Source organism: Leptonychotes weddellii, chromosome 10, assembly GCF_054177405.1.
Source record: "Leptonychotes weddellii isolate Sample4059 chromosome 10, ASM5417740v2, whole genome shotgun sequence".
Lineage (NCBI taxonomy): Eukaryota > Metazoa > Chordata > Mammalia > Carnivora > Phocidae > Leptonychotes > Leptonychotes weddellii.
This window is the reverse complement of record NC_138378.1, coordinates 43,856,043-43,876,291: the sequence shown is the minus strand read 5'-3', so window position 1 is coordinate 43,876,291 and position 20,249 is coordinate 43,856,043. Positions and strand designations below refer to the sequence as shown.

At 36.3% G+C, this 20,249-nt stretch overlaps 1 protein-coding gene across 9 annotated transcripts in view; it reads right to left on the bottom strand.

The window, feature by feature from the left end:
* Positions 1 to 1,896: 1,896 nt before the first annotated feature.
* Positions 1,897 to 20,249, bottom strand: part of SEPTIN10 (septin 10) — a 31,897-nt gene continuing 13,544 nt past the window's right edge. For 2 of the 9 annotated variants that reach the window (XR_014149195.1, XR_014149200.1), the window contains exons 2-5: positions 10,561 to 10,629; positions 10,150 to 10,333; positions 4,522 to 4,642; positions 1,897 to 4,125 (exon numbers count right to left, since the gene is read on the bottom strand). Coding sequence is in view for 2 of the 9 variants with exons in the window: in XM_081833298.1 (XP_081689424.1) it covers positions 3,890 to 4,125; positions 4,522 to 4,642; positions 10,561 to 10,629 (426 nt within the window). In the remaining 7 variants the exon portion in view is untranslated. Of the gene's footprint in view, positions 4,126 to 4,521; positions 4,643 to 10,093; positions 10,334 to 10,560; positions 10,630 to 14,826; positions 14,963 to 15,440; positions 15,513 to 20,249 lie in introns of all 9 variants that reach the window. The other 7 variants (XR_014149201.1, XM_081833298.1, XR_014149197.1 and 4 more) reach the window with 6 other exon arrangements.

The window sequence follows — 20,249 nt, the reverse complement described above, 5'->3', positions numbered from 1 at the left end:
GGGATGGGGTGGCTGGGTGATGGACACTGGGGAGGGTATGTGCTATGGTGAGTGCTGTGAATTATGTAAGACTGATGAATCACAGACCTGTACCTCTAAAACAAATAATACATTATATGTTATAAAAAAAAAAAAAACATAGTAGGAAGGGAAATATGAAAGGGGGAAATCGAAGGGGGAGACAAACCATGAGAGACTATGGACTCTGAGAAACAAACTAAGGGTTCTAGAGCAGAGGGGGTGGGGGGATGGGTTAGCCTGGTGATGGGTATTAAAGAGGGCACGTTCTGCATGGAGCCCTGGGTGTTATACACAAACAATGAATCATGGAACACTACATCAAAAACTAATGATGTAATGTATGGTGACTAACATAACATAAAATAAAATTTTAAAAAATTGAAGAGAGAGTGGAGCCTGAGAGAGGTGAGCAGAGGACTAGAGGAGGGGTCAGTAAATGGGCCAAGTCCAGATGATGCCTGTATCACACAGCTCTGTTCACGGGTGTATGTATTGCCTATGGCTGCTTTGTGCTACAATGGCTGAGTTGAGTAGTTTGGACAGAAAACATAAGTCCCGCAGTCTGAAATATTTACTATCTGGCACTTTACAGAAAGAGTTTACTAACCCCTGCACTAAAAGCATCAGTGCTAGTTTCGTCCTGAGGCCACTTGTCAATCTAGTTCTTGAGCTTCACTTCTGAAGGACTCACAGGACAAGAAGGAAAAAATAAAAGCCCAGGGCCCACACAGGTAGGAATCTATTAAGAAACTAAATTGAGATCCTAAAAGCCACACCTTCAGGGTAAGAATGAACTAGAAATTAACCTACAATTCCTCCCCTCTCCCCAAGTTTCTATAGGAAAGGTTGCCCTGGCACTAAATGAAGCAGGGAAAATAAAAGGGGGAAAAAAAGTCCTTGAGAACTTGAAGCCACAGGTCTGCTCTCACACATATCCGCAGCCCAGGTTCACAATGCCTCTTTGATGCTGAGAACCCTGAGCCATGAAATGAGTGTAAGGATCCTCAGAGTATTAAAGCCAACAGGGGCCTAACATAAGCATATCCAAATCTGTTCAAAGGAAGACAACTTCATCTTAGACCTCAAAGTATCTCTGCAAAAACTTTTCCAAAGACCATGAGAACTGTATTAAAAAAATAACCAAGCATGTAAGAAAAAAAGCACAATGAATGAGAACCAAAGGAAAAAAACAAACATCAATAAGTAATGCATAAGGCTGAGAATCAATGAGAAATTAGAGCAAATTAGATCAAAACCCAAAGACAGGTAATTATAGGTGTAAGAGCAGAAATAAGTAGGAAAAAAAACAATATAAAATTGAGAGGACAAATAATAAAGCCAAATTTTGAAAAAAAACAGACCAACAAAGCTTTGTTGAGACTGATCAAAGGAAAACGAGCACAAATAACCAGAATCAGAAAAGGAAATGCAGATATCATCACAGATGATGTAAACAATAAAAAGATACTAGGAATATATTATCAAATATTTTAAGTAAATATCTTTGAAAATTTGGATGAAATGGACAGATTCTTGGAACACTGTAGTATTCCAACTGTCTCTAGAAACTACTCTAAATTGGCCTATAATCATTAAAGAACATTAGTTAGTAATTAAAAACCTCAGAAAACTCCAGACTGAGATGGTTTTATTAGTGAGTTCCACCAATCACTTCAGGGAAAAATAACTCTAATTTTATGCATAATATAAAAAGAATACAAAATGATATTCAAGATTGAAGGCTAATTTACCAATGAAAAATCAGTTACTAAAATTCATCTTGTTAAAGATTAAAGAAGAAAATGTACAATCTTCTCTACAGAATGCAAAAACAAAAAATATCTGATAATATTTTTCATGATAAAAAATAAAACTCTACTAGTAATACAATGGAACTTCCTCATTCCAACTTAAAAAAAAAAAGCAAGCAAGCATAATAAATGATAAAAATAAAGCTTTCCCTTTGCATCACGACATGGCAAAGATACCCACTAATACCACTGACTATCCAACATAATACTCTAAGTCCTACCCAGTGCAGTCAGGTTTTAAAAATGGAAGAAAGAAAAATTAAAACTGTCTTCAGCCATAATGAAGTAACCGGGACTGGATTTACTCTCCCACTATGAACAACTAGAAACTTGGATAAAATACACAAAAAAGGCTTTCAGACATTGGACAACACGCAGTATAAAACTGTGTTCACTGAGAAGGGAAATAAATGAGGAAAGCTTTATGATTCTCCCAGCTTACTGCCTGAAGACAAGTTTCCAGGGCACAGCACAAAAGAGCACAGAGCCTGGCGGACTCACCAAGTTGAGGAGACAGAAACAGGAGTTCAAGGAGGCCAAGGCAACTAGAATTTGTAGGCAAGAACACTGAATAGAAGGCAGCTGCACCAACAGAAGTACTAATGATCTAGACAGACAGCGCTTCCCTCCAGTCTGTGGTGAAGCACTAATCTGCATATACATGTGAGGAAAGAACCCAAGACTATGGATATTTCCTATGTTATAATCATGGTGGTAGTTACAAAACTATGTATTTGTCAAAATTAACTGAATTGTACACTTAAAAAAAAAGTGCATTTTATTCTGTGTAAATTATACATCAATAAAACTTATTTATTTTTTACAAGATTTTATTTATTTATTTGACAGAGAGAGACACAGCGAAAGAGGGAATACAAGCAGGGGGAGTGGGAGAGGGAGAGCAGGCTTCCCGCCGAGCAGGGAGCCCAATGCAGGGCTCGATCCCAGGACCCTGGGATCATGATCTGAGCCGAAGGCAGACGCTTAATGACTGAGCCATCCAGGCGCCCCAATAAAACTTATTTTAAAAGAAACAAAAGAACTGACAAAAATATATAAATGTCATTATTCATAGATTACACTATTATACATACATAGAAAATCTACACAAATTTAGAGATGAATTGCTGGAATTAATCAGAGAATTTACAAAAGTCACTGTATGCAAAATCAATTATATTTCTATACACCAAATAGAAAATGAAGTATTTCTAAAAGATATCATCTATGAGAACATCAAATACACCAAATATCTAATAATAAATTTAAGTAAAGCTGTATAAGATCACTACATTGAAAACTATAAGGAAATTATGAAGATTTAAAGCAACATGTCACAGGCCTTTGACTCTACCATTAATCTGCTTCTTCGAAAGTCCACATAAATGTGCTGAAAGGCCAACGTTAAGTCACATAAAGGGAATCAATTATGCAAACTATTTCCCCTCTAAAGCAAACTTTAGGAAATTAAAAAATTACCTCTAACAATGAAAATATATGAATTTCAAAAAGGAAAAAGAAAAAGAAGTTATTGCTTAACCCCAAACTATTTCCCTGTTTCATATTTTAAATTTCATACAGTCTATAATCATTCTTTATAATACCATAGGAGAAAGAATGACATAATATAAAATATAAGTAACAATTTCACTATCAAACTTTTCCTACAATGCTTAATAATGGACCTGGCTGATTTGCTCAGAATTTCACACACAGAAAAATTCATGCACCATGGATTTGGCCATTACATATTTGCCATTGTATGTCTTACTTTTTTCCCCTCAACAAAATAAGTCCTGCCTCAAAATTAGAACAAATCACTTACTATACACCAAACTGGCATGTGAGGAAATAATTAAAACAATTTCTGTCAAAGTACACATTTCAATAATGTGAGTCAAATTATGCTAAAAAAAATTTAAGACAACTGGATAGAAAAATGTCAATTTGTTAAGAATAAAACACTGCTGATTTATTTAAAAAAAGTTAAAGTCTGGGAAGAAAAGGTATGAATTTCCAGAGTAGAAAACCAAATCATGGCTTATGGGACAAGACAACTATCTTGAAATAAAACAATTACAATAAGAAAACATGTACCTCTCTTCTTTGTTTATTTGGTCACCAAATCCTACTGTATTCACAATGGTCAATTTCAATCGAACATTACTTTCATGGAGTTCATATGTCTGGGCTTTAAGTCTAACATGTGGGTAAAAATGTGAGGATCCATGGTCTTCAAAATTAGTGTTAAACAATGTGTCAATCAGCGTTGATTTTCCAATTCCAGTCTCCCCTGAAAGAAACAAAGGTACATCTTCACAAGTGCAGAGAACAAATGAGAAAAAAATAGAACTCTTAGACTGGTTTCAAGGATCCCAAATATCTCAAACATTCCAAATGCTGAGTTGTCTATGAAAGATATACAAGTTAAGGCTGATCCACTGAGTCATTAGCAGAACATAAAAGTGAGTATGTATGCTAAGTTACTCAGAACTCTGAAGAAAGCACTGAAATGTTTAAAGAACAAAAAAGTTTAAAGCAGTACAGCTAAGAAAAACAAAACTGACAGAATTTAAGTAACTGAAAAAAATCTGCAATCATGATCTCAAATTAATAACATGAGCATCATACTGCTTCCAAGAGTGAAGAGAACACAAGGAATAATTTAGAGGAAGAGTTTGGCACTTACCCACACAGAGAATATTAAAACAGAAGCCTTGCTGAATGGATCTATTGACCAGCTGATCAGGCAAACTCTCAAAACCAACATGGCCAGACATAGTTAAAGAACGAATATTTTCTTTTTTTTGCTAAAGGAAAACAAAGACAATGGCAATAATTTAAAACAATTTTAATTAATTGTTTTAAATTAAATTAATTAAATTAAAATTTTTAATTAAAATTAAAAACAAAAAACTTACTAAAATAGGATGTAGGCACATTTAAAAGGATAAATATACTTTACCAAAGAAACTAAAGATTTTATGATCATTAGACCTTCACCAAGATACAACTATATTAAGTAAATTTGTGAGAAACCTGTTTCCAGACCCTGAAAACACATACACATTTCTTATTCTCTTCATTCAAATACTTGATTTCCAAAAATTAGGAAAATACTCATGTAAACTATGGCAGTCATTCACGAAATGGAATGTTTAAAGTTATTATAGATGTTTATGATAAGTATTTAGTAACTTAAATTTTACATTAAAATGTCACATGAAAAAAGTACAATACAAAATTACAGTTTCAGCTCCCAGTAATGGCAGAGTAACTTATGTCAGCTGCTAATAACAATTATAATCTATTCTTCCAAGTCAATGGAGTGCAACCAAAGGCCAACAGACACTGGAGGTCTCTTGGGAGTGGGAGCCATGTAAAGTGAGATGCACATTTTCTAGGTCTTTCTGAGGGCATACCCCAGTCACTGCTGCTCAAAGACAGACCTCAGGATGGAAGTGGTAGTCTTACTGGGTTGAGAAGTTGGAAATAAGGGCAGGTAGATCAGCTGAAAATTGAAGAAGAAAATTACAGAAAGGAGGGAGTCCAAAATCTGCACGTGCACTCCCCTCAAATCTCTGGCTGACTGCCGAACTGCACAAGAACAGGGGCAACACAAAGAGCCTAGCAAGGGGGAAATGGAAATTGGAAGGAACTATGTAGAGTTTTCAAGAATGCCATCCTGGGAAGCTTGAATTTTAACTCTGTAAGTTAAAGGGGCTTAATAAACATTTCAGGCTTTCCACCAAAAACCTTTATGGACATTTTAGGAGTAAGGATCACATCCCAGGAATCAGAAATGTTCCCTAGCACACAAATGAAATAGACCTGCCCTAACAAAGTGTATAACCAAGGCTCAACATGAACAATGCAAGAAGCTGGTAATTTACTGCCTGCTAGAACCAAGGTCAACACTCTTCAGAAGAAGAAACCAGAATCCAGCACTGCTATGATGTATCATCCACAACATCTACTATACAATAAAAAATTACTACAGAGGAAGAAGCAGAAAAATGTGATTCATGGTCAGGGGGAAAAAGTCAACAGAAAAAGATCCACAAATTAACCAGATATTGAATCAGCTGATAAGAACTTTAAAATAACTATGATAAATATGCTGAAGAAGAAAAAATATCCTCTTTTTCTACAGGAAAAGGAGATAGGTATAATGTGTGGCGAATTACAAGAGAGATATGAAAGCTCTCAACAACAAAAGGCAACAAATGGAATTCCTAGAAGGAAAAATGCAACATCTGAAATAAAAAACATATTGAACAGAATTAACAGCAGATCAAACAATGAAAGGAAAGACTTGTTCAATAGTTATATCCAAGTTAAAGATCTTTATCAATCCAAGCCAATCTCTTATAGAAAAGATAAAACTAATAGAGTCCAAAAAAACTGTGGGACAATATCAAATGGTCTTACATACCTGTAATTGGAATGCCATATAGAAAAGATGGGGAGAGACTGGGGGAGGGAAGGAAATATCCAAGTGATAGTGACCAAAAATTTTCCAATTTTCTAAACATGAACTAAGAGATCCAAGAATTTTAGCAAACTGCAAACAGGAAAAATCCAGAGCAACCCACAACTAGGCACATTAGAACAAAATGTTTCAAAACACAGATAAAGAAAAACTTTACGAGCAACCAAATGTGGGGAGACATACTACACACTAGTGAAACATATAAAATGACTACGGGTTTCTCATAAACAACAACGCAAAGCATAAGACAACAGAACATCAATAAAATGCAAAAGAAAAAAAATGACAACCTAGAATTCTATATCTAATGAAAATATCGTTCATAAATGAAAGCCAAAGAAAGACATCTTCAGACAAAAAAAAAAAAAAACTGACATAATTCACTAAGAGCAGACCTATACTATAAGAAATGTTAAAAGTTATTCAAGAGAAAGGGAAATGAATCATATCTACAAAAAGAAATAAAAATTGCCAGAAAGGTAGAAATGTGGGTAATTGTAAGAGAATTTTTTTGTTAGTTTTAATTTCTTGAAAATATGATTGTTTAAAGCAATAACAACAATGTATTGCAGAATTTGTAATCACAGAGAAGCAGAATGTATGACAGTGACAGCACAACACATGGGAAAGGAAATGAAGAGCTACTGTTGTAAGGTTTCTATACTATACATGAAGTATTATAATACTGTTTGAAAATGTGTGATAAATTAAGGCCTACACCAATTACTATTTTAAAAAAATAAAAGACCAAAGAGATATAGCCAATAAGTCAATAGTTAAGGTGAAATGCAATCATAAAAATATTAATCCAAAAGGCATAGAAAAAAGAAAAATGAAAGAACAAATGGGACAAAGAAAATAGCAGCAAACAGGCAGACTTAAACCTAGCCAAATCTATAATTAAATTAAATGTAAATGGTCTAAACCAGTGATATCCAACAGAACTTCCTATGATGGTAGAAGTGTTCTACATCTGAGCTGTGCAACAGGAACCCACTAGCCAGCCACATTCAGATACTGAGGACTTCAAATGTGACTAATCCAACTGAGGAACTGATTTTTAAATTTTATTTAACTAATTTAAATTTAAATAGCCTCATGTGGCTAGTGGCTACCATTCTGGACAATGAATGTCTAAACATTTCAGTTAAAAGAAGGAAATCGTCAGACTGGATAAAAGAGCAAGACTCATCTCTATGCTATCAATATAGTAACTGACAATCTGGTTCTAAAATCTATATGGAAATGTAGGTGATTAAGAACAACTACAACAATTATGCAAAAGAACAAAGTTGAAGGACTTACACTACCTAATGGTAAAGCTACAATCGCCAGGAAGTGTGGTACTGTGACAATCAAATTACCTATTTGTCTGCTTCATCAAAATTAAAAACTTGTGATCATCAAGGAATATGTAAATCAGATTAAAAGAAAATATTATATATTTGACATATATACATGACAAAACACTTATATTCAGAATACATGAAGAATTCAAATGATTTAGTAATAACAATCCAGTTTTTAAAAAAATGGGTAAAGACTCGAATAGAACTTCACAAAGAAGATAACAAAATAGCCAATGAGCAAATGAGAGAGTACTCAACAGTACTGGTTATTAGGGAAATGTGAATTAAAACTACAGTAAGATGGATGCCTGGGTGGCTCAGTCAGTTAAGCGTCTGCCTTCAGCTCGGGTCATGATCCCAGGGTCCTGGGATCGAGCCCCACATTGGGCTCCCTGCTCAATGGGGAGTCTGCTTCTCCCTCTGCCCCCACCATGCTCTCACCCATTCTCTCTCTCTGTTTCTCAAAAATAAATAAAATCTTAAAAAAAAAAAAAACTACAGTAAGATATCACTGAACACCCACCAAAATGGCTAAAATTTAAAAATTTAAAAGGCTGATACATTTGCTGGTGTGAAAGCAAAATGCTTTGGAAAGCCACTTTGGATAACAGGTGGGCAGTTTCTTATAAAGTTAAATACACATTATTATACAACCAAAAAACTCTACCTGTAGATACCCAAGATAAATAAAAATACACATGAATGTTCTTGGCAGCTTTAGTCCAAATAGTTAAAAACCAGAAACAACCCAAATATCCAACAATTAGTGAATGGAGAAATAAAATGTAGTATATCCATACAATGGAATACTAAACTACTGATATATGCCACAATATGGGTAAGTCTCAAAAAGTAAGTGATGTATTTACTGTGATTTGACTAAAAAAATAAAAGTATATTTTTTCATATATTCTCATATATATGAATATGGTTAAAAATTTTTCAAAGGGTAGTGACAGACTATTGAGAGTGGTTATACTGGGGAATGGACTTGGAGGGAGTAGTCTGGGAGGTAGAGGAGATTCACTTTTTACTATATATGGTGGGTAAAATTCTAACATGGACCCCAAGATTGATGGTCCCTCGTGTACCCACACTTTCTATTTTTTTTGATCAAACACTAATCTAGGTGCTACTATGAAGGGATTGTGTAGATGTAATTAAGGTCACAAATCAGTTAACCTGAGAAAGGGAGATTATCCTGGGTGGGCCTGACCTAATCAGGTGAGCCCTTAAAAAGGACTGGGAGCTTCCAGGTGAAAGAGATTTGAAATCTGAAAGGGATTTGACATTTGGGTTCTCCCCTCTTGTATGGATGACAGAGAGCTATAGCGCAAGGACATAAGAATGTTCTCTAGGAGCTGATAAGCAACCAGCCATCAAGAAACTGAATCCTGCGAACAGCCTGAAAGAATTTGGAAGAGGAGCCTCAGATAAGAACCTAGCCAGCCAACATCCTGAGTGAGACCCTGAGCAGAGAAGCCAGCTGTGCTGGCCTGACTTTCTAACCTACAAAACAATAAGCTAATAAATAGGTGTTATTTTAAGAAGCTAAATTCTGGCAATTTGTTACACGGCAATAGAAAACTAGTACACTATATTCTTCTCTTTTCTACCTTTTGAATACCTTTTAGTCATGTAAGTATGTTGTCTTTATTATTAAGAGAGAAGAAACACCATGCTTCCCAGTCATGAAAGTATTCAAGAAGATTAGAGTAATACTTGTTAGTTTTTACCTGATAAGCACATGCTTATCAGATAAAAGTCGAACTAAATGATCTATAGAATCCCTTCTAGTTCTAAAGCTATAAGATTTTAGGGTCATGTTAAAAGAAGCTTTTCAAAAATGAAGAAGAGGGGCCAGAGAAAATGAGGATTAAGCAATGACCATTCAGTGGATTAGTCACTAAAGTATTAGTGACTGTGACAGCAGTTTCAGCAGAGCAATGTGTTAGAAAGCAGATAAAGAGTAATTCCAAAGGTCTGCAAGGTGATAAAATAAAGATGGGGCAGACTATTATTACCAAAGAGTGAAAAAAAGATAAAAAGGATGGTAGTTTGGTGGTCAAACTACAATTTATCAAAACCATGGAGCCTTTAGCATGTGTGAAGGAAGAGGGAAAAACAAGAAGAGGCTTAATGAGCACAAAACTAAGAAAATCATTTAATCTTATTGAATTATCCATGCTTGTATTTGCGATTTTTGTTTTTTGTTTTTTTTTTAAGATTTTATTTATTTATTTGACAGAGAGAGAGAGAGCACAAGCAGGGAGCAGCAGAGGGAGAGAGAAAAGCAGGCTCTCCGCTGAGCAGGGAGCCCAATGCAGGGCTCAGTCTCAGGACCCTGGGATCATGACCTGAGCCAAGGCAGATGCTTAACCTGTATTTGAGATTTTCTACTTAAAGAATCATTAACTCACCTTTCACCAAGTTAAATTTACTCCTCTTTTTAAATATAAATTTTAGTATGAATTACCAAAACACATCTCTCCTATGCAGGCACACTTAGAAGAACCTTTAAGGGCTGATCTCGCACTCAGGAAGGCATCTGACAGGGCCATCCAGCGACTTTCTACACTCTGTCATTAAAGGAGTTCTCTCCATCCACCAAGTTCTGCAAGTATGCCCAGCAAAAGCAGTGCTAGTCTTCCTACTGAATGCTGTGGAAGCAGTTAAGAGTTTTAATTTGCTTCATGGTCCCATAAGAAAGAGACACTGAAAACACTCAATAATTATTCAATCCATTATTGATTTTTAATTTCAATCAACATAAAAGTTAATTTATATTCAAGGTACAAACAAAAGTCTTTCAGGTCTCTGAGTAGTTACTTTGCAATCCGAGAGGTATGCAGAGTACAATATGGATCTATTTAAAAGATATACTCACTTTCTGTTCATCATCAGATACTTGTGAGGACAGACAAGTTGTTTTTGTTGGCATGTGAGACTGATAGAGCTGAAAAAGAAAAAAAAAAATTAAAACAGATATTACTCCAGAAAACCTTATATCTAAATAACATATCTGTGTTAAAGAGGAATTCTAATATTATCATTATCACCAAGTTTTGACTTGCAATCTATACAACTGACTCATGCTTAAAACATGGTTTTCCTGCTGGATAAATATATGCAAAAGTAAATAATATATAATATTCAACATATAATTTACAATCAACATACTTACCCAAATATTCAAAAATTCTATAAAAGAGTAAACTCCCATTTACATCCAGGAAGACAAAGAACATTACTTTTATTTAGAAGACTTTACAGTGGGAACCAGAAAAGACCCCGGATAGCCAAAGGAATGTTGAAAAAGAAAACCGAAGCTGGAGGCATCAGAGTTCCACACTTCAAGCCATATTACAAAGCTGTAATCATCAAGACGGTATGGTACTGGCATAAAAACAGACACAGAGATCAATGGAACACAACAGAGAACCCAGAAATGGACCCTCAACTCTGTAGTCAACTAATCTTCAACAAGGCAGGAAAGAATATCCAATGGATAAAAGACAGTCTCTTCAACAAATGGTGTTGGGAAAATTAGACCATGACATGCAAAAGAATGAAACTGGACCATTTTCTTACAACATACACAAAAAATAAACTCAAAATGGATGAAAAACCTAAATTTGAGACATGAACCCATCAAAATCCTAGAGGAGAACACAGGCAGCAATCTCTTTGACCTAAGCCACACCAACTTATTAGACATGTCTTCAAAGCCAAGGGAAACAAAGCAAAAATAAACTACTGGGACTTCATCAAGATAAAAAGCTTTTGCATAGCAAAGGAAACAGTTGACAAAACTAAAAGGTAACCTATGGAATGGGAGAAGATATTTGCAAATGTCTTATCAGATAAAGGGCTAGTATACAAGATCCATTAAAGAACTTATCAAACTCAACACCCAAAAAACCCAAAAAATCCAGTCAGGAAACGGGCATTAGACATGAACAGACATTTCTCCAAAGAAGACATAAAAATGGCCAACAGACACATGAAAAAATGCTCCACATCACTCAGCATCAGGAAAATATAAATCAAAACCACCTGACAGGTGTGAAATACCACTTCACACCAGTCAGAATGGCTAAAATGAACAACTGAGAAAACACCAGATGTTGGCGAGGATGCGGAGAAAGGGGAACCCTCTTATACCATTGGTGGGAATGCAAACTGGTGCAGCCACTCTGAAAAACAGTATGGAGGTTCCTCAAAAAGCTACAAATAGAGGTACCTTATGACCCAGCAATTACACTACTAGGTATTTATCCAAAGGATACAGACATAGTGATTCAAAGGGGCATATGCACCCCAATATTTATAGCAGCAATGTCCACAATAGCCAAACTATGGAAAGAGTCCAGATGTCTATCGACAGATGAATGGATAAACAATATATATACACATATACATAAGATGTGATGTGTATGTGTGATGTGTGTATATATATATATACAGACATGGATGGAACTAGAAGGTATTTTGCTAAATGAAGTAAGTCAATCAGAGAAAGATAATTATCATATGATTTCACTCATACTTAGAATTTAAGAAACAAAACAGAGGAGCATGGAGGAGGGAGGGAAAAATAAAGTAAGACATAATCGGAGAGGGAGACAAACCATAAGAGACTCTTAACCATAGGAAACAAACTGAGGGTTGATGGAGGGGAGGATGGGGTAACTGGGTGTTGGTCTTTAAGGAGGACACTTGATGGAATGAGCACTGGTTGTTAGAGGCAACTGATGAATCATTAAATTCTACCTCTGAAACTAATAATAAACTATATGTTAATTAAATTGAATTGAAATTAAAAATTAAAAAAACAAAAGACAGGATTAAAAAGGGAAAATGAGCTATTTCACTAAAAAAATATTCTAGGAGCCAAGAAGATACTCAAAATTAGGTATATTCCCCAGAAGAATGCCAGGGTAAATACAAATGTTAATGATCCAATTTCAGTAGAGTTAGGAAAACAGGTATTTAAAAATTTGAACAAGTCCCTTAGTTATCCAATTAAAATAGAAATAATTATCATTTATAGGGTTCCTGTTATATGCCAATCATTATATAGCTCATTAAGTACATATTCTTATTTAAGTACATTTCTTATTTTCTGAGCTATACATATTCTCATTCTGACAGCCTACATGAGAAAATTAGGATTCTGAAAGGTTAAAGAACATACCCCAAATCATAAAAGCCAATAAGCTGTAGACACAGGTCTGATCTGCCTGCAAAGCTGATGTTCCTTCCACTACTGTCCCAAGCTACAAACCAAACAAATATTCACTGTTTGCAACAGTGAAGAATGGGGGAAGAGAAGTAAAAGAGAAGTGGGAATTTCAAAGCAATGCTGCCTCAAAAGTTGCTATCCTACTTTTCAGTGCAGCACAAGATACTAAAGAAATGTGGCATTTTTTAAAAAGTAGCATTCATATGCCTGTAGTAAGAAAAATGTAAACAGTGCCAGTAAGAAAACAGTGCAAAATAAGTTCCTCTCCTACCCTTGATTTACTAGTACCTCAGCAGACCTATGTATCCTTTGCAGAGACAGACCATGCATGTATGAGTATATGTGAATATGCAGGTGTCTTAATTTATAAAAATGGTAGTGGCTATTGCTCTGCATTGTGATGTTTCCCCTTAATCTCTCACGGAGACTGTTTCACTGTTATGCAGATCTACTTCACTCCTTCAGTAGTATAGTATTGTTTTATATATGACAATATATGTGGATCTCTATCTTTCTTTAAGCAGTCCCTAGTCTTTAATTACAATAAACTATGCTTCGGTGAACAGCTTTGACCACATGTATGATGAAAGGGAGAACCTTACCCCTGCAGCAAGAGAGTAGTGCTTTTGGCACCTTCAAGTGCTCCCCCACCATACACACACACACACTGGGATTGTGAACGCAATCTCACAGATACACAGGTATGTATCATGACTGGATTTTATAGAATACTAACAACAATCTCCCTCTGTACATTCTGGGTAATATAAGCTATTGAAGCTGGCCTTGTGACTTAATCACTACATATACAGTGTTTCCAAATCCTGAGTACCTAATTGAACACATTGTTTCAACATGAAATGACTCTTGTCAATTGGAAGATGTCCTTTATATAAAGCACACAACAAAAATTCTGTGATGAACACTTACGTACTGGCTGTATTTTCACAATTTAAAAAAGTGAAAAATACATAAGCACATCAAATTGGCTTAAGGTTTTGTTTTTTGTTTTTAACTACATATACTTCACCTTACTCCCCCCAGCCAGCTCCCTTGCCCCCAGTCATTGTCTGACATGTAGGCAGTAGCTCATGTCCCTCTCTATGCCAGAAGAGAAAAGTGAGAGCTAAGGGAAAAGAGCAGTGGTAGTTATGGAAATGTGGAGAAAGAGATCATTACAGGCCAGAGCAGTTTTCAGAGAAGACAATGATATTGCAATGAGTCAGGAAAAGTGGCATATACAGCAAGAGAGAAGGTGGCATTTAGGGTAGAAAAAAAAAAAATCCCTGAGTACCAGAGGGAGGTAGAATTCAGTATTTGGAGAAAGAAAATAGTGAATATAAGAGTTTGGTGCCGGAAAAAAAAGTTCATTGGTCTCCTGCTGTAGTTATGAATGAGGTTATAAATGAGGCTGAGAAAATGATTAGGTACAACAGATGAGTTAGCTGATTGAGGAATTTTGAAGTGTCCATCTCAAGAGTCTGAAAATAACTGTTTGGGGGCCCTGTTCAGAGCCTTGCCTTAGATAAACTGAGTAAGAGAGTAGAATATTCATGGGCGCCTGGGTGGCTCAGTTGGTTAAGCGACTGCCTTCGGCTCAGGTCATGATCCTGGAGTCCCTGGATTGAGCCCCGCATCGGGCTCCCTGCTCGGCAGGGAGTCTGCTTCTCCCTCTGACCCTCTCCCCTCTCATGTGCTCTCTCTCTCTCATTCTCTCTCTGTCAAATAAATAAATAAAATCTTTAAAAAAAAAAAAGAGAGTAGAATATTCCATGCCTAGTGCTACTTCTTGATGTCAAAAAAATTATGGTTAAGAAAGTAGCTTCACAGTTTTAATATAATGACTAGCATATTTTTGTTAAATACTTGCTTAGTAAGCAATTTGGTTGATAAGTAAAATTTGCTTACGGGCGCCTGGGTGGCTCAGTTGTTAAGCATCTGCCTTTGGCTCAGGTCCCAGCGTAGGGCTCCCTGCTCAGTGGGAAGCCTGCTTCTCCCTCTCCCACTCCCCCAGCTTGTATTCCCTCTCTCGCTGTGTCTCTCTCTGTCAAATAAATAAATAAAATCTTAAAAAAAAAAAAAATTGCTTAAGAAACAGGATAGGTTTTGTATTAGTTCATCACTAAATTTTGACTAATAAAACCTAGGTTATATTTCTGTCATTTATATATGTTCATTTCAAAGATCTGCTTTTGATTGTTCATTTCCTGTGTTTCTGAATACCTGCCAAAAAAAGTCTACTTAATATCTCTGTGGATAAATGTTTTGATCAGGAAGTATGAATGAGTCACATAGAAGTATTAAAAATAGTTGTTTTTAATTTTTCCCCTGCCACTACCTGACTAGTCGAATTTCCAAAACAAGTTTTAGAATAAAGTTTTTAACAAATTAACAAGACATTATTGAAGGTAAAATAACAAGGGGACAAGAGCTGACCAAGTCCCTCTAGTGGCAAACCCTAAATTAAAAAAAAAAAAAAAAAAATTGGAAGTGGAATTCCAGTCTGCAGTATCAATGATCACTTACTATGTGTAAATCACTGCCTGGTACTGGGGTCTCAGGAGGAGTAAAACAGAGCCCTTGATCTTAAGAACCTGCCTCAGAGAAACACAAAGTCATTGATCAATCTCATTCCAAGTAAGACTAACAAAATCACCACCTACACTTGATTACTGTTTGCTTTTTCTATAGTTTTTACTTTATTTTAAATACATATACACATCATACACAAACATATATATATTTAAATCTATACACACATTACCTACAGGGGAAAAAAAATACAGTACCTTTAACTCCTGGCAAACTCTAACACACTTTTCTTAAGTTGTAATATATAATGAATCATAGAAAAAAGTGCCATAACATTTTGGGGTAGCTGGAGGAAGAGATGGGTGCTCTACTTTCTACAAAATTTCAGTTTGGGGAGTATGGGAAATACAACATAGGTGGCACACAATTTGTTCTGGGGTCCTTTGGGAGACATACAGTAGATGACCTTTTTCCTATCAGCCAATTATGGGAAACATTTGGTGATTCTTTCACAATAAGACCTCAGATAACAAGTTTCCTTACTTGTAAACATTCTTGAAACTGCCCCTCTCTCTAGGTGTAACAATGAGCCTTAGAGGAACAGAAATGTGACTTGGCTTTACCATAGTTTCATTTTAACTTTACTGTCCCACAATTTTTTTCTTTATAAAATTAATCCAAGAAATAGAACCAAAGTTTTCAAATTGTTCCCTGCTGTTCCCTAGAGTTAAGAGGGGGGGAAAAAAAAGTAAGAGAATGAAAAGCAGAGAGTGGTCAAAATAATTACCTGGGTCTATTTTATGGGTTTCAAGATGACAGAGTTCTTTGGCTTAAAATAATACTTTGAAAGATTCCACAAACTCATTATTTAAAATCATTTTATTAACTCTTCAGGTTAAGGAAACTTTAAAATAAAGAGTCTTGATCTAAACTTTTACTAAAAACAAGTAATAACATTACCTGATTCTAGAAGTGGATGCTAATTACAACCCAGGGAAAAAAAGAAAGAATTCAACTGAATCCAGTAAGACTGGATAGTGTAAGGCAAAGCAACACAGCAGCCTCCTGTGTCCTGCCTGGATCTCCCCCAGGGCAGTCTCAGTTTAGGGCAGCTTGGGATAGTCAAAGTCCCATCAAAATATCACCTCAATGTTACCATCATCTCCAATAAATATAAAAATTAGAGGATAACTACAAAGTCTAATATTCAGCCTCAAAAGATCAGGACATGGAAATTCTTGAGAGTGGTTCATGTACTAAAGAGTTAGGGGTATCAAGCTTAACAAAAGCTTACAGTAATAGAAGGCTGCTTAAAATAATAAATGCAATTTATTTTGAAATTACTTTCCTCCCTTTAATTAGAAATGGGAGTCTTTTATGTTTATTATAGGGAAAAATACCATTTCTAATTATGTCATTTTTTAATAACACTGCAATAAACATCCCTCTTGTGGTACACTACTTAGATCTCCCGTCTAGCAAGAACTTGCGCTTTGATTACAAAGAATGAAGCTGGCTGACAGCCTCCAGCTGCGGAGCCTTCAGGATCTGCACAGTATTCCACCGGAGACCATTCCTCCCTGGCAGCCCCTAGCCCAGGACTGAGCACAGTGAGGGTGTCAGGGCCTGGCCCCTTCTGTGCTAGGTGGGCAGCCCTAACAGTCAGTGAGAGAGTTCTCTACTGGGTTGGCCCAGACTCTGCCAGACCTGCATGGCCTCTGAGGCTCTCTCCACCAGGTTCTAGCTTCCCAGCTTCTTATCACAGCTATCTGCAACTGCATCAGAGCTTGAAGGCTTTTCCTTTCCAGTCCTGCTTCCTCCCCCTTTCTCTTTCATAGGCATTACCTCCCCTCCCTACCTCCTACCCCCAATCTACCTCTAACACTCCTAACTTCAGCATCTGCTTCCTGGAGGATCCAAAGGGACATACCTGTACAAGCAACAATCATTTTGTACATCTGATAATTTCCTCATGATAAATTCCTAGAATATAATTACCGGTCAAAGGTATGAACATATTGCCAAACTGCCCCTCAAAAAGGCTATACCTGTTCACATTTAGTATGTTCAAAAAACACCCCCAAAAACCAAAAAACAAAATTTGTATGTTCATTTCATTATGTAGTCAGCAATACAGGATATTAACACTTTTTAAGTGTCTGTCAATTTGATAGGCAAACACTGACATCTTAATTTGATATCCAGTATTTCGAACATTTTTTTCAGCAAATTTTCGTAAGTCGTCAGTTCATGTTTTCCCCCATTTGCCTATCAGGGTATCCCTTTTTTGCTCCTCTTATTTACAAAAGCTGTTGGGATATAACTCTGTGCTTGTCATGTGTATTACAAATATCTTCTCCTGATCTGTCACTGACCTTTTCAATTTTCATAGAGCCTAATCTATCAATCCTTTCCTTTATGGTTTCTTCCAAAAATGTAAAGATTAAAAAATCTTTTCACACCCTGAGGCTTAAAAAAATGCATCTAAATTTTTTCCAAGTTCTTTTAGGGTTTCATGTCTTACACATAAGTTTTCAAGCCTTCTAAAAATTATCTTCTAGCACTGTGTGAGTCAAGGCAATCTGACTTTTTCCCAACATCCTTAGCCTACTTCTCCATAAAGGGACAGCAAAGTATATTCAAACATCCATAGTCTGTTTTAGGGAAATGAATCCCCAGGGAAAAATTAGAATTGCATGAATGGACTAGAGAGGCCAATCTGACACAGTGAGGAGAAATTACTGAAGGACTAGGGCTGCCTAGCAAGAGTGGAAGGATTCAGCTACTGCCCCCCACCCCGTGGGGGGGTTTAAACAGTGACACAGTCATCAACTAGGCAAACAGTAGAGCCAATTCCTACACTGAGTGGGAAGCAAAAATAATGGTCTTCTGGGACACCTGGGTGGCTCAGTCGGTTAAGCGTCTACCTTCAGCTCAGGTCATGATCCCATGGTCCTGGGATCGAGTCCCGCATCGGGCCCCCCGCTCTGCGGGGAGCCTGCTTCTCACTCTGCCTCTGCCTCTCTCTCTCTCTATCTCTCATGAATAAATAAATAAAATATTTAAAAAAAAATAATAATAATGATCTTCTAAGGTCTCTTTCAACTCAATTTTATGACTGCATACCTATGAGCGAGCAATGAGGAAAAAGTATGTGATGTGTTGGAGAATGAAGAATGAGTCATGGAAACTGCATGCTCAGACAAAGGGAAGTAAGGAAAGGCACAACAAAACTGCTAGTTGATGTGAAAAGACTTCTTGGAACTGCATCTCAAGGCTTACTTAAATGAAAAGTAGACAGCTTGAATTCCTGGGAGAGGGAGTATGTTCCATGCAGACTAGGTGATAAAAAAGCCAATCACATTTTAAGTCATTTATTTAACCCAGAAAAAGCAAATGGGAAAAGGAGCTGAAAAAGGGGGGAAGGCAGAAGAAACTCATTAAAAAGACTTAAAATCGACAAGGAATACCTGAGGAAAAAAGAATACTGAGGAATCAGTGTGAAGACTATCAATACACAACTGCTTTTTATTTGTTTCACAAATACACACAATACTTAACTAAAAGGCCTTCCATTTCCAGGACATAATAACAAACGCCAGGCATTGAGGATCAAAAATGAATAAGTCAAATATCCCTGCAATTTAAATTTTAGTACAGTGAGAAAACAGTCTTTCAACTTATGGACAGGACACAACAGTAGCTCAGGGTATAATGAACCCTGCATGGTCAGAAAAGACACTGCCAAGAAAAGGCTTGAGCAAAGACTTGAAAGAGAAATACAAATATTCCTAGCAAATGGGAAAAGAAAGTAGAGGAACTGATGTGTGCAAAACATGCAAGTATACTTGGAATGGTTGGAAAACAGCAGGTGGAATGGTTGGAAAACAGCAGTAAGCTCATTATCATTTAAGCCTAAAGAGGCTTAAGGTTAAGTGCAAGGAGGACACAAAAGGTGAGCCTGGACAAGGCAAGAGGGGGCTGGACATCCACTCTGCCTTAGAGTGAAGCCCTGCCCACCTTCAAGTGTCTTGACCTAAGGTAATTTGGTAGATATTACTGTGAGGCAGGGAAGAAATGAGATAAATCAGCACAGGTCTGATGAAACTTTGGAAATACTGAGTTTAAGGTTCTCATGGGCACTCTGGATCCCTCACGGAGAGTCTAATCACCCAAATCTTTAGTCAAGTATATAATTAATCTAGGGTAATTTTTACATGATTATTAAAAATACAGTGGTAATTCCCATTTCTCTTGAAGTTTCCACTGATTCTCTAAGACTGGAATTCATCCATATTGGTAATTCTACATTTTAGAGCACTAAAAACTTAGCTTAAGTCACTTACCCAGTCAGGCTTACTTTTTAGACTGAACATAGTTAATGCTGTATTACTACTAACAGGCTGCAGTTTAGAAGGTAGTTTCCATTTTTATAAGTCAGAAAAAGAAATGTTTAAAAAAAAGGGAAAGTTGCATATAAGTCTACATTGAAATACTGACTATGGGCAATATTATTACAAAAATTGGAAGCAATAATTATGAAAATTAAGAGAAATGATATGATGTGATATTAAGTGGCAAAATAAGAATTTAAGACTGTATTGACACCATGGTTACAAGTTATTTACGCATATGAACAAGCATATACAGAGTCTGACTCTTTTTTTCTTGATATCCATTATCACTTAAGTGAATTTTTTTTAAAGATTTTATTTATTTATTTGACAGAAAGAGAGGCAGTGAGAGAGGGAACATAAGCAGGGGGAGTGGGAGAGGGAGAAGCAGGCTTCCCGCTGAGC